This window comes from Bufo bufo, chromosome 5 (genome assembly GCF_905171765.1).
Source record: "Bufo bufo chromosome 5, aBufBuf1.1, whole genome shotgun sequence".
Lineage (NCBI taxonomy): Eukaryota > Metazoa > Chordata > Amphibia > Anura > Bufonidae > Bufo > Bufo bufo.
Genome location: NC_053393.1, coordinates 461,659,444 through 461,673,509, shown reverse-complemented (window position 1 = coordinate 461,673,509; position 14,066 = coordinate 461,659,444). Strand labels below are relative to the sequence as shown.

Genomic DNA, 14,066 nt, shown 5'->3' with positions numbered 1-14,066 from the left:
CAACTCTGCTGTCGTTGCGCAGGCATTGGAGCATATATTCGCTCATGTGGGCCAGGCTACCCATGGGTAAGGACAAGCTGTCCTCTGTGGGAGGCGTATCGTCATCGTCCACCGTATCCCCCCAGCCACGCACCAGTGATGGGCCTGGGCTGCCACCCCGCTGTGAACTTGGGTCATCCTCGTCCCCCTCCACCTCCTCCTCCTCATCCTCCTCGTCCTCCAGTACAGTGCCTTGGCTGGCGACTTGTGAACCTGTCCTCTGCTGCTTAAACAAACCTCCCTCTGAGCCACTTCGAACAGACTGGCCCGAAAGTGTTAGAAACGAGCCCTCATCCTCCTCCTCCTCCTCCACCTGGGCCACCTCCTCTAACATCATTGCCCTAAGTGTTTTCTCAAGGAGACATAGAAGTGGTATTGTAACGCTGATAACAGTGTCATCGCCACTGGCCATGTTGGTGGAGTACTCGAAACAGCGCAGCAGGGCACACAGGTCTCGCATGGAGGCCCAATCATTGGTGGTGAAGTGGTGCTGTTCGGCAGTACGACTGACGCGAGCGTGCTGCAGCTGAAACTCCACTATGGCCTGCTGCTGCTCGCACAGTCTCTCCAGCATGTGCAAGGTGGAGTTCCACCGGGTGGGCACGTCGCATATGAGGCGGTGAGCGGGAAGGCCGAAGTTCCGCTGTAGCGCAGACAGGCGAGCAGCGGCAGGATGTGAACGGCGGAAGCGCGCACAGACGGCCCGCACTTTATGCAGCAGCTCTGACATGTTGGGGTAGTGGTGAATGAACCTCTGCACCACCAAGTTCAGCACATGCGCCAGGCAAGGGATGTGCGTCAAACCGGCTAGTCCCAGAGCTGCCACGAGATTTCGCCCATTATCGCATACCACCAGGCCTGGCTTGAGGCCCACCGGCAGAAACCACTCGTCGGTCTGTTGTTCAATACCCCGCCACAACTCCTTTGCGCTGTGGGGCCTGTCCCCCAAACATATGAGTTTCAGAATGGCCTGCTGACGTTTACCCCGGGCTGTGCTGAAGTTGGTGGTGAAGGTGTGTGGCTGACCGGATGAGCTGGTGGAAGCAGTGGAGGAGGAAGCCGAGTAGGAGGAGGAGGCTACAGGAGGCAGAGAATGATGCCCTGCGATCCTAGGGGGCGGAAGGACGTGCGCCAAGGAACTGTCCGCCGGGGGCCCAGCCGCCACTACATTCATCCAGTGTGCAGTTAGTGAGATATAGCGTCCCTGGCCGTGCTTACTGGTCCACGTATCTGTGGTTAGGTGGACCTTGCCACAAATGGCGTTGCGCAGTGCACACTTGATTTTATCGGACACTTGCATGTGCAGGGAAGGCACGGCTGTCTTGGAGAAGTAGTGGCGGCTGGGAACCACATACTGCGGGACAGCCATGGCCATCAGCTGTTTGAAGCTGTCTGTGTCCACCAGCCGGAATGACAGCATTTCAAAGGCCAGCAGTTTAGAAATGCTGGCGTTCAGGCCAAGGGCTCGAGGGTGACTCGGGGGGAATTTGCGCTTCCTCTCTAAGGTTTGAGATATTGAGAGCTGTACGCTGCTGTGTGATATAGTGGAGACGCTAGTTGACGGTGGCGGTGGTGGTGGTGTCGGTGGCACATCCTCTGTTTGCTGCTCGGCAGGTGGCAACATTCCTCTCGAGGCGGAAGCCGAGGCAGCAGCGGTAGAGGGAGCAGGGGGAGCCTCAGCGAGTGCCTGGTTTTTAAGGTGTGTACCCCACTGCAGTTCATGCTTTGCATGTAGATGCCTGGTCATGCAGGTTGTGCTGAGGTTCAGAACGTTAATGCCTCGCCTCAGGCTCTGATGGCAGAGCGTGCAAGTCACTCGGGTCTTGTCGGTAGGACATTGTTTAAAGAAGTGCCATGCCAGGGAACTCTTTGAAGCTGCCTTTGTGGGGCTGGGTCCCTGTTGGCGATGTCCAGTAGCAGGCGAACTCTGGGGGCGGCGGCTCGTCTGCTTTGGCCCCCTGCTCCCTCTTTGGCTTCGCTGTTGTCTCGGTCTCACCACTACCTCTTCCTCTGAACTGTGAAAGTCATCGCCACGACCTTCAGTCCATGTGGGGTCTAAGACCTCATCGTCCTCTGCATCGTCTTCCACCCAGTCTCCCTCCCTGACCTCCTCCTGTTCAGTCTGCACACTGCAAAAAGACGCGGCAGTGGGCACCTGTGTTTCGTCATCATCAGAGAGTCAGTGACTCTGCTGTGGTGGTATTCCCATGTCCTCTTCATCTGGAGACATAAGTGGTTGTGCGTCAGTGCATGGTATGTCTTCCTCCACTGGGGAAGGGCTAGGTGGACGCCCCTGGGAAACCCTGGAAGCAGAGTCTTCAAACAGAAGAAGAGACTGCTGCATAACTTGTGGCTCAGACCGTTTCCCTGATATGCTTGGGGGTGATGTGACAGACTGATGGGCTTGGTTTTCAGGTGCCACCTGTGCGCTTTCCGCAGAAGACTGGGTGGAAGACCATGTGGTGAACGTGCTGGAAGCACTGTCGGCCACCCAATCGATTAATGCCTGTACCTGCTCAGGCCTTACCATCCTAAGAGCGGCATTGGGCCCCACGAGATATTGCGGTACATTCTGCCGGCTAGTTGAGGGAGTTCGTTCCCTACTGTGTGCGCCTGGGGCCGAACGGCCACGTCCTCTACCAGCAACAGAGGCTCCACGGACACCACCACGACCGCGTCCTCGTCCCTTAATAGTATTTTTCTTCATTGTTGCGATTCAACTCGCACCACAATGAAATATATTATTTTTTATAAGCAAAATCCCCTCACTGGAATACTTTCAGTCTTTTGACTGTATGGATTACAGATGGAATGACTGTTATATGTGAGTACCGCTTTCTTTGACAGATTCTAGTATGGGTACATATATGTTTTCCCAACCCCAGCACATTAGTTTGCTAATTCCAGATGTATGAAACGCAGGCCTAACTGTATCTAGTATATTGAACGCCAGATAAACTAACTTGGCCTTTTTTAAATAAAAAAAAAATTCCCTCACTGGAATACTTTCAGTCTTTTGACTGTATGGATTACAGATGGAATGACTGTTATATGTGAGTACCGCTTTCTTTGACAGATTCTAGTATGGGTACATATATGTTTTCCCAACCCCAGCACATTAGTTTGCTAATTCCAGATGTATGAAACGCAGGCCTAACTGTATCTAGTATATTGAACGCCAGATAAACTAACTTGGCCTTTTTTAAATAAAAAAAAAATTCCCTCACTGGAATACTTTCAGTCTTTTGACTGTATGGATTACAGATGGAATGACTGTTATATGTGAGTACCGCTTTCTTTGACAGATTCTAGTATGGGTACATATATGTTTTCCCAACCCCAGCACATTAGTTTGCTAATTCCAGATGTATGAAACGCAGGCCTAACTGTATCTAGTATATTGAACGCCAGATAAACTAACTTGGCCTTTTTTAAATAAAAAAAATTCCCTCACTGGAATACTTTCAGTCTTTTGACTGTATGGATTACAGATGGAATGACTGTTATATGTGAGTACCGCTTTCTTTGACAGATTCTAGTATGGGTACATATATGTTTTCCCAACCCCAGCACATTAGTTTGCTAATTCCAGATGTATGAAACGCAGGCCTAACTGTATCTAGTATATTGAACGCCAGATAAACTAACTTGGCCTTTTTTAAATAAAAAAAATTCCCTCACTGGAATACTTTCAGTCTTTTGACTGTATGGATTACAGATGGAATGACTGTTATATGTGAGTACCGCTTTCTTTGACAGATTCTAGTATGGGTACATATATGTTTTCCCAACCCCAGCACATTAGTTTGCTAATTCCAGATGTATGAAACGCAGGCCTAACTGTATCTAGTATATTGAACGCCAGATAAACTAACTTGGCCTTTTTTAAATAAAAAAAATCCCCTCACTGGAATACTTTCAGTCTTTTGACTGTATGGATTACAGATGGAATGACTGTTATATGTGAGTACCGCTTTCTTTGACAGATTCTAGTATGGGTACATATATGTTTTCCCAACCCCAGCACATTAGTTTGCTAATTCCAGATGTATGAAACGCAGGCCTAACTGTATCTAGTATATTGAACGCCAGATAAACTAACTTGGCCTTTTTTAAATAAAAAAAATTCCCTCACTGGAATACTTTCAGTCTTTTGACTGTATGGATTACAGATGGAATGACTGTTATATGTGAGTACCGCTTTCTTTGACAGATTCTAGTATGGGTACATATATGTTTTCCCAACCCCAGCACATTAGTTTGCTAATTCCAGATGTATGAAACGCAGGCCTAACTGTATCTAGTATATTGAACGCCAGATAAACTAACTTGGCCTTTTTTAAATAAAAAAAATTCCCTCACTGGAATACTTTCAGTCTTTTGACTGTATGGATTACAGATGGAATGACTGTTATATGTGAGTACCGCTTTCTTTGACAGATTCTAGTATGGGTACATATATGTTTTCCCAACCCCAGCACATTAGTTTGCTAATTCCAGATGTATGAAACGCAGGCCTAACTGTATCTAGTATATTGAACGCCAGATAAACTAACTTGGCCTTTTTTAAATAAAAAAAATTCCCTCACTGGAATACTTTCAGTCTTTTGACTGTATGGATTACAGATGGAATGACTGTTATATGTGAGTACCGCTTTCTTTGACAGATTCTAGTATGGGTACATATATGTTTTCCCAACCCCAGCACATTAGTTTGCTAATTCCAGATGTATGAAACGCAGGCCTAACTGTATCTAGTATATTGAACGCCAGATAAACTAACTTGGCCTTTTTTAAATAAATAAAAAATTCCCTCACTGGAATACTTTATGGCTTTTCACTGTATGGATTACAGGTGGACTGGTATTAGTAGGGGTGACACAAGCACACCCAAGTCCCTGATGTAGGATTTCTATGGCACAGACCACTATTACAAGTGATTAATGGACGTTGGGAGAGATTGTGCTGCAGCACTAGTCCCAAGATGGCCGCCGCCTATCAGCCCAGTAACATGTGCCACAAAATGGTCTGCACAACCTTTAAAAAAAATAGCCTTGGACTGTGCTGCTAAATCGCTATTGGTCTGAATCCCAGGTGTAGATGTCTGACTTGTTTGGAGCTTTGGAATGCACACTGTGGCAGCTTCTGCTGCAGCACTACAAGTCGCAAAATGGCGGCCGGCGGTCAGCCCAGGTACATGTGGATGGAAAAATCACTCTGGCCACTCTAAAAATAGCCAATCCCTATCAAAAAAGCAGCTCAGCTGCAGTTGTTCAGATGAATCACAGGTGGAGGAGAGAAATTTGCTTCCAGTTATTCAATTATCCCTGCCTATTCTCGCCCTAGCATCAGCTGCGTCTATCCCTGTTCTATTCACATCGGGAGTGAGCACGTCCCGACGTGCGCACAAGCTTATAAAGAGGCTGAGTCACATGCTGCACTTGGCCAATCACAGCCTTGCCAATAGTAGGCATGGCTGCGATGGCATCTTAGGGCAAGTAGTATGATGCATGTTGATTGGCTGCTTTGCAGCCTTTCAAAATGCGCCAAAATACATGCCGAACGACGAACCCGAACCCGAACTTTTACGAAAAAGTTCGGGTTCGGGTCCGTGTCACGAACACCCCAAAATTCGGTACGGACCCGAACTATGCTCGAACTGTTCGCTCAACACTATCCAAAGCCTTTGGCTGTGAAACCACCCCATATCATCAGGCTTCCTCGACCGAACTTGACGGTTCGTTCAATTTCTCTATCTGCATAACTAATCATATGCTAAATAGATGCAAGTCCAATTTATGTATGAGATAGCCAAGATGATTGTCTATAAAATGATGGCAGTCTCACGTTCAAAGTTTTACTAGATGGTGAGATATGGAGCCTGAAAGTTCAAAACAGTGTTACCCTTTTGCATGTGTATATATATATATATATATACTCATTGACAAAAAAGTAACACAGCAAGAAGGTGTTGGAATCAACTGAAACTTTTTGTATGTGTGTAATGTGTAATGAATGTAATGATGATGTATCTAACACGGCAGATCCAGTGCAACTTTTAAAGGTTACCCTACCATCAATACCGGACATTTATAATAATAGATGTTTGAGGAAAGCTCATAATATTTCTGGTGTCTGCACACACCCTAGTCAATTTTTGTTTCATCCTCCTCCTTCTGGAAAGCGGTACTGGAATAGTAGAGCCACCAGAGTCAGAAATATTTTCTTTCTTTGAGGTGTTAAATTGGTCACACAGCAATGCTAACTGGAACATCAATACACAACACAGACTGGTACAGATCTATATAATGCTGTACACTTGTACTTGGATTCAACATAAACTGCTAGTGCTTTTTGTTTAGCATTTCTTTATTCTCTATTACTGTACTGGAGAGGTAGCCTGAAGGGGTTCTCTCATCTCAATATAGGTACGTGTCTTACCTCTGGGACCCTTTCTTTCTTCAGAATGGTGCCTCAAAGTGGAGGAGAGCACACAGTCCATACACAAAGTCCACTTGTTTCACTTTTTGAGAGTTTCCAAAAATTGCTGAGTGAGCGGGCTGACCTATTTTGGCAAGTCCCATAGCAGTCAATGGAGAGCAAGCCGATTAAGTGCAGCCACCACCCCATTCACTGTTATGTGATTGTTGGAAATAGCAGAACCAACGTTGGGATATTTTGAGAACTCTCATAATGCTGAATGAAGGGTGGCTGCAAATGCATGGCTGGAAATTGAAGAGGGTAGCTGAGGTGAAACACACACCTATTGGACATTTGTGGCATATTCTAGAGATATGCTAAAACTGTTAAGATGGAAAAACCTCTTTAAGGTTCTGTTGGAGAGAATGTGTTTAGCATTCATTTATATTTGACATTATGAGATAGAATTTTTTTTTATGTTACATTAGAAAATAAATTCCTACCTCCCCTTCTGTGGTATCATAGGTATCATAAAACCTCTGTAGCAACTGTATGGTTGTGCTCTTCCCGCAGCCACTCATCCCAACCAGGGCTATAGTCTTACCAGCCGGTACTTTCAGGTTTAGACCCTTTAGAACCTAAAAATATCAATGTACATCAATATGTAATAACATCTGAATGACTTTATAATAACTTAAAACCATAGAAAACATACCTGTACATCTGGGCGGCTAGGATAAGCAAAATGAATATTTTTAAATTCAATATTTCCCACCAACTTGTCTGGCTTGAATCCTTCAGTAGATCCACTATCAATGTGGCGAGGCTAAAAAAAAATATATGAATATATCATCCTTAAACAGCAGACAAAATGCTACTACACATTCTTCCTGACTAGAGTACAGCAGTACCCTCATTGGTGGTCTAACTAGAAAACAGGTATCTAATCTATTGTAAACTCTGCTGTATGACTCTTCTCCACTTCCATTTCTTGTTTTAATGTTGCCACTAGGGATGAGCGAATCGACTTCAGATGAAAGATCCAAAGTTGATTTGCATAAAACTTTGTTCCAAGACTGCACGGAGAAGGAGCTCTGTACAGTATTAGAATGTATTGGCCCTGATGAGCCGAAGCTATTGCATTGCGAAGTCTCGCGAGACTTCGCACAATAATTTCATAAATTAGATAAATAAATTGATATAACAGGCACTCAATCACCAAAGATTGTATCAAGAACAAATGTTAATTAAAAATAAACACATTTATTAAAAACTAAAATTCTAATAAATAATCCCAGTTAATATCAGAGTGACGGTCAAAATTAAGAAAAAAGTCCTTCATATAAATTGGATGCCGCACAATGCCTATTATAACTAATGTGAAACAAGGTCCTCTTCACACAAAATAAAAAATAAAACTGTAGACGCGCATTGATGCTGGATTCCCCGTCCACCCCAGAGTATAGGATGTAAACTCAATAGTTATATTATCTGGGGAGGGCAGGAACCCACAACATCAAATGACTGTGGTAATCACTTGTTGTAATTCATGTTCCCTTCAAGTCTAGTCATAATTGTGAAAATATAATGTCTATAATTCATATATCCATGCACATGATTATTGGATGCCAAATAGAGTCTATAGAAAATCTATGTCCTTGATCCTCAAAAATATAAAAAAATGTATAAATAAAATATAAAAAATATGAGTGAGGCAGCGACAGTATGCTCCGTTTGTCACTATGTCTTATATATTATGTAACATTCTTTGTTAAATAAAGTAACTTGTCACCACATTGTAGATCTCTCTGTAATGCGACTTGTACTTAGGAAGAGGTTCTTTAGTAAGCGCAGTCCTCCGACTCCCCATTTCCATGGATGGAGCCACTGAAGAAGGATCTCAACACTCTGAAACGTGTTTGGTACTACTGATAGTAATTCAAAGTGACCCCCTGCACGATTGTTATGTGCTACTAGTTATATCAGCGCGATCCTTGTAAGTACCCGAAGCCTACAACACAGCGCATCGGAGATCAGCACACAGCGACCATGTGGGACGCCAAGTGGCATGCCGAACAAGGGCAAACGCAAGCTGGGAAAAGGGGAGTCGGAGGACTGCGCTTACTAAAGAACCTCTTCCTAAGTACAAGTCGCATTACAGAGAGATCTACAATGTGGTGACAAGTTACTCTCTTTAACAAAGAATGTTACATAATATATAAGACATAGTGACAAACGGAGCATACTGTCACTGCCTATATTGAACTCTGCACATATAATGAGAATTAATGTGGATCAATTACATCAAGATCAAGTGATTCTAATACTACATTACCTCAAACATTTTTTATATTTTTATACATTTTTTATTTTTTTGAGGATCAAGGACATAGATTTTCTATAGACTCTATTTGGCATCCAATAATCATGTGCATAGATATATGAATTATAGACATTATATTTTCACTATTATGACTATGGACTTGAAGGGAACATGAATTACTAACAATTACTGATCATTTACTAACTAAATTTCTTTTATATTTCTGTTGATTATGGTTACCATCGATACATGAATTGCGGATATCCTACAATCTTGATTATTGATTAGAGATTCTGAGAGGAATATTATTGAGTATCCATTATTTGGCAATATATTGTTTTTTGTTTTTTGTGTATGAAGTCAGATTACAACAAGTGATTACCACAGTCATTTGATGTTGTGGGTTCCTGCCCTCCCCAGCTAATATAACTATTGAGTTTACATCCTATACTCTGGGGTAGACGGGGAATCCAGCATCAATGCATGTCTACAGTTTTATTTTGTGTGAAGAGGACCTTGTTTCACATTAGTTATAATAGGGATTGTGCGGCATCAAATTTATATAAAAGTCTTATTTCTTAATTGTGACCGTCACACTTATATTAACTGGGATTATTTATTCAAATTTTTGTGTTTAATATATGAGTTTATTTTTAATTAACGTTTGTTCTTGATAGAATATTTGGTGATTTAGTGCCAGTTATATCAATTTATTTATCCATTCCTTTTGTTTGGACGGTGGGGCGTCCATTTAACAGTGCACCATAGTTTAGTTACCGAACGGGTGAGACACTATACGTATCTATAACTTCATAAATTAATTTGTAAAGTAAAAAAACACTTCCCGAACTCGGGTTTGGTTTCAAGTGGTACCTTGGAACCGAACCCGAGTTCGGGAAATGTTTTTTACAATACAAATTAATTTATGAAGTTATCACCCGAAGACTCACGAGAGTTCACGAAGCAATAACTTCGGCTCATCGGAGCCAATACATTCTAATACTGTACGGAGCTCCTGCTCCATACAGTATTAGAACAAAGTTTTATGCAAAACTCTCTAGTGGAAAATAATTAATACATGGCAGAGAGAGGAAAGAATGACAGGGGAGGAGGAGAACCAGTGAGGAGTAGAGGTGAGCGAATTTCTTGAAAAAATTCAATCTGAATATGCCAGAAATATGCCTGCAATAGGCGTATTTGTGGATAATAAATGACCCCTATTCTCTTTTTAGGATCCTGCTGCCACAAGTATCAAGAAAGGGGATGTTTTTTATAGGTTTGAACTGGATGTTTACTGAGCACTCTGTACATACCGTATAATTCTGCTGTATGCACTTGTGGTAGGTGAGAATTTTTTTCATGCAGTGGCAATGCTTGAGTTCAAGATTTGGGCACCTAATTGTTGTACAATGTTTATTGGGCACAAACTAGTTGAGAACCTGTAGTGATCATGGAAAAGATATTTCATGTCTTCATTTATTACCTTGTTTATGATCCTGTATATCTCATAGGCTGCTGCTCTTGCATTGCTGATACTTTCTATGCATGGAAACACATTTCCAAATGAGACTGTGCCAGTTAGTACTGAAAAGAAGACCTTAAAAATGACAACTGCATTAATATTACAGATAAAGAACAAAGGTAATTAAGATATGTCATGGCTGTCCAATGTCCAATACACATGCTGAAAGATACAGAAGCACAAGTAAATAGATATGAAAATGAGTTACAAAGAGTTCTTCTAAATTTATATTGAACCAATGCATAAGAAATCTCATTGTATTGCCTGTGATTTAGTCATTATCCAATATCTGATCAGGACACCAGCTGATCAGCCACATGAAGAGGAGTCGTGTTCATTAGGAAGCTTAATTTCCTGCAGAGCGACAGCGCAGTGTAATTATAAGTAATGGCTCCATTCAAGTGAATGGAGAGAGTAATCATCATTACAAGATGTACACTTCCGAGATGTAGTGCAATGTAATGAACAGGAAGAAGCGCTTGCATGGAGCACCGCCTTCGCTTCAATCAGCTGATCGTCGGGGTTGCCGGGTGTCAGACCCCTGCCGTTCAGATATTGATGACCTATCCTGAGGACACATGATCAATATAAATCGCTTTTTTTCATGAAAGAAATGGGGAAAAAAGTGTGTGTTTATATATTTTACATATATAAAGTTTACTATTGCTAAAGCTAATAACTATGGTTGTAGCTAGAGATGAACGAATCGAAGCTTACGAAGTGAAATTCGATCCGAATTTCAGAAAAAATTTGATTCGCACGGAATGCGAATTTCCTCACCGCTTTGTGAGAACGAATCACATTTTTTCCTAAAATGGCTGCTGCACTTGTGAGGACATAGAAAAAGCAACTCTGGTAAGGCGGGATCACCCAGATTGACATGCATGCATGCAGCCAATCAGCAGCCAGCCAGCCCTGTGATGTCATAGCCCTATAAACAGGGCCGCTGATAGAAATCATGGGGCCCCGTACAGCATACATGACGGGGCCCCCTTCAGCTCCACCCCCTGATCCCTCCTTCAGCCACACCCCTGGCCCCGCCCTTGGCCCCTCCCCAGACGCCGCCTTGAAACAACATGCAGATTTGTCTACAAGTGATATTTATTTTTCTCCAGCCAGTTATAAGTTTTATTATCCAAAATAAATACTGTTTTCAGATGAGAACAGACCTCTTTAATATCAATATGTAATAAAAAAACATTAATGAATAAATGAAGTGGTATTTTGAAAAAATTAGGAAGATTAAACAAATGATAAAGGTGGAAAAAAAACAACAAGCCAGGTCTCGTTAAAGATAGTTTACTGTAGACAACTCAACTACAGTGGGGTAGCCAGGCCTGAAATAATAATTAGAGTGAGCCTGCAGACAGTAGATCTTGACCCCCCCCCCCCCCCCAAACAAGTACATTCATACCTGTTATCCTGATTCCTGGCCCCAGGACAGAGTCACTTCCTCCTTCACTGTAGATAGACTGTAGTAGTAGCGCTGGCTGCTGTGCTGTCTGCCTCCCTGGATTCCTGGATTCGCTGCCCGGAGTGTCACAAAATTTTTTATTTTTTTTCCTTTCTTCACTGCCAGTGGTGCTTTTCCTTCTCTCACTCTCTTCCCTGGCGCCGCGGAGGGAGAAGAATCACTCCGCGGCGCCAGGGAAGGACAAGCTGGCCGGGACTTGATTCTGCAGAGCAGACTGAGCAGAGCAGAGGAGCGGGCGCGGGAGAGAGAAGAGAAGAGATACTCTTCCGCGCCCGAAACAGAGGAAATAGTCTCTACCTGCTGCCGCATACAAACGGAGCAAGCAGGCAGGTACTGAGCGGCGATTTAAAAAAAAAAAAAAACGTAGAAAGCAGGGGGGGGGGGGGGGGGGGGACGACGGCGTTTGACTAGCGGTCAGGGCTGTGGAGGTTTTTTTTTTTTTTTTTTTAAAACATTAATTGGTTATGTCGAGGCTGCCCGGGCCCCCCTGCCAGCCGGGCCCGGTACAACTGGGCCAGCTGTACTGGCCTATCAGCGGCCCTGCCTATAAATATCGGCAGCCATCTTAGATTCAGCTATTTACCAGTGTATTGAATGCATGCGCTAGGGACAGTGTTAGAAAAAACAATTTAATTGTTCTGAAAAAACTATTTACCAGTGCAGGGAAAGATAATTCAAGTTGTAGGGAAAGGATAGGGAGGAATCATTCCACAGCTTTTATGTTGAAAAGGCTTCTGTAGGGGAGATTACAGCCTGGATAATAGGAACATTCCTATTACACCTTGCTGCACTGACTGGGGATCCAAATTGCCATTATACAGCTCTCTAAATCCAGCAAACCGTTCTTATTAGGGTGCAAGTGCTGTTAGATACAGCCATTATCAGGGTTTATTACAAGGAAATATTTCTACATCTCATTTGCCCTTGTGCGGTGCAGTTTTATGTTCTAAAGCATTTTTTGGCTTTTATTAGTGGGAAGAAAAGGACTTATTAGCGGTTGTTTGGTGAAGTGCTAAAATTAAAGCCCTTTTTATCGTGTATTAGGGGCAAAAGTAAAATATATTTGCCAGTCAGAGGTGCAGTTATCTGTTTTAAAGCCTTTTTTGCCATGTATTAGTGGAAAAAACAAAATATATTTGCCGTTCAGCGGTGCAGATACCGTATATCTTTTAAAGGACTTTTGTGGTGTGTATTACCGTAAAAAGAAAATATATATTTGCCATTCAGCTGCGCTGTTATCTGTTCTAAAGCCATTTTTGCTGTGTATTAGTGGCAAAATAACTGAAATAAAGTGGCCTAAATGGGAGGAAATGTTCAAAAATCCCATCACTGTGTCGTGTTTATAACCGGGGAGCAATTTCTCTGCATGTGATCCATTGCTAACGGCAATCCCCATCAAAAATGCATACAATGGAGGATGTCGGCAGCGGACCACAAGCACCACAAAGGCATCCTACACAAGATGGGTGGATGCAAAAATAAAAATACATAAATCACTGCGAAAGGTGCACCAAAATGATATGCAACTGACAACACTGGCTAATTCCTCCAGCTGATGTTAAGAACTGAGACTTTAGCCAATGTATTCCTGTCAGGAACACATCGGAGCCCTATACTGTAAATGAAAAAATAAGGGCCTATTTGTCGTTCACGGTGCAGTTATATGTTCTAAAGACCTTTTTGTCGTGTTTTAGTGGCAAAAGAAAAATATATTTGCCATTCAGCGGTGCAGTTATATGTTCTAAAGAACCATTTTTGAATGCATTAGTGGAACAAAAAAAGTATTTGCCGTTGTGTCGTGAAGTGTGAAAATTACAGCCCTTTTTGGCGTGTATTAGTGGAAAAAAAGGGCTTATTAGCCGTTGTTTGGCAAAGTGAGAAAATTACTGAGTTTTTGGGGGTGTTTTCATTTCCTTTTTACTTATTTATATGATCTAACAGAATGTCAGACAGACAAGTTTCAGAAGTGCCAGGCCCTGCACAGGGGAGTGGCAGAGGCCTAAATGTTTCTGGTGCAGGCACAGGTTGCAGCAGAGTAAGGGGATGTGGTAGCAGAAGTTGCAGCGAGAGGCCTGAGCTCTCGGTGTCATCTAGCGGTCGGGTCTTGACCAGCAACCCAATGGTTCTTGAATGGTTGACTCGGTCATCCACTTCATCCCAAGTGACGTCAGACACCCCCAGCCAAGAGTCGGTGGGTTCCTCTGACACAACGCTTAATTGGCATGGCCTGGGAGCAGGCCATGTGCCCTCAACCTGCCTCTGTCCTTTTCTGTTCCCTCAGCCACAGA

General features: G+C 43.1%; 2 protein-coding genes across 2 annotated transcripts in view; both read right to left on the bottom strand.

Moving 5' to 3' along the window:
• LOC121002304 (ATP-dependent translocase ABCB1-like) overlaps positions 1-7,268 on the bottom strand; it is a 159,134-nt gene extending 151,866 nt beyond the window's left edge. Inside the window, exons 1-2 of the mRNA XM_040433705.1 lie at positions 7,175-7,268; positions 6,963-7,097 (exon numbers count right to left, since the gene is read on the bottom strand). Of these exons, the coding sequence (XP_040289639.1) occupies positions 6,963-7,040 (78 nt within the window). The 5' untranslated portion in view covers positions 7,041-7,097; positions 7,175-7,268. The remainder of the gene's footprint in view (positions 1-6,962; positions 7,098-7,174) is intronic.
• Positions 1-14,066, bottom strand: part of LOC121002302 (ATP-binding cassette sub-family B member 5-like) — a 1,125,761-nt gene that overhangs the window by 831,216 nt on the left and 280,479 nt on the right. The window lies entirely within an intron of this gene.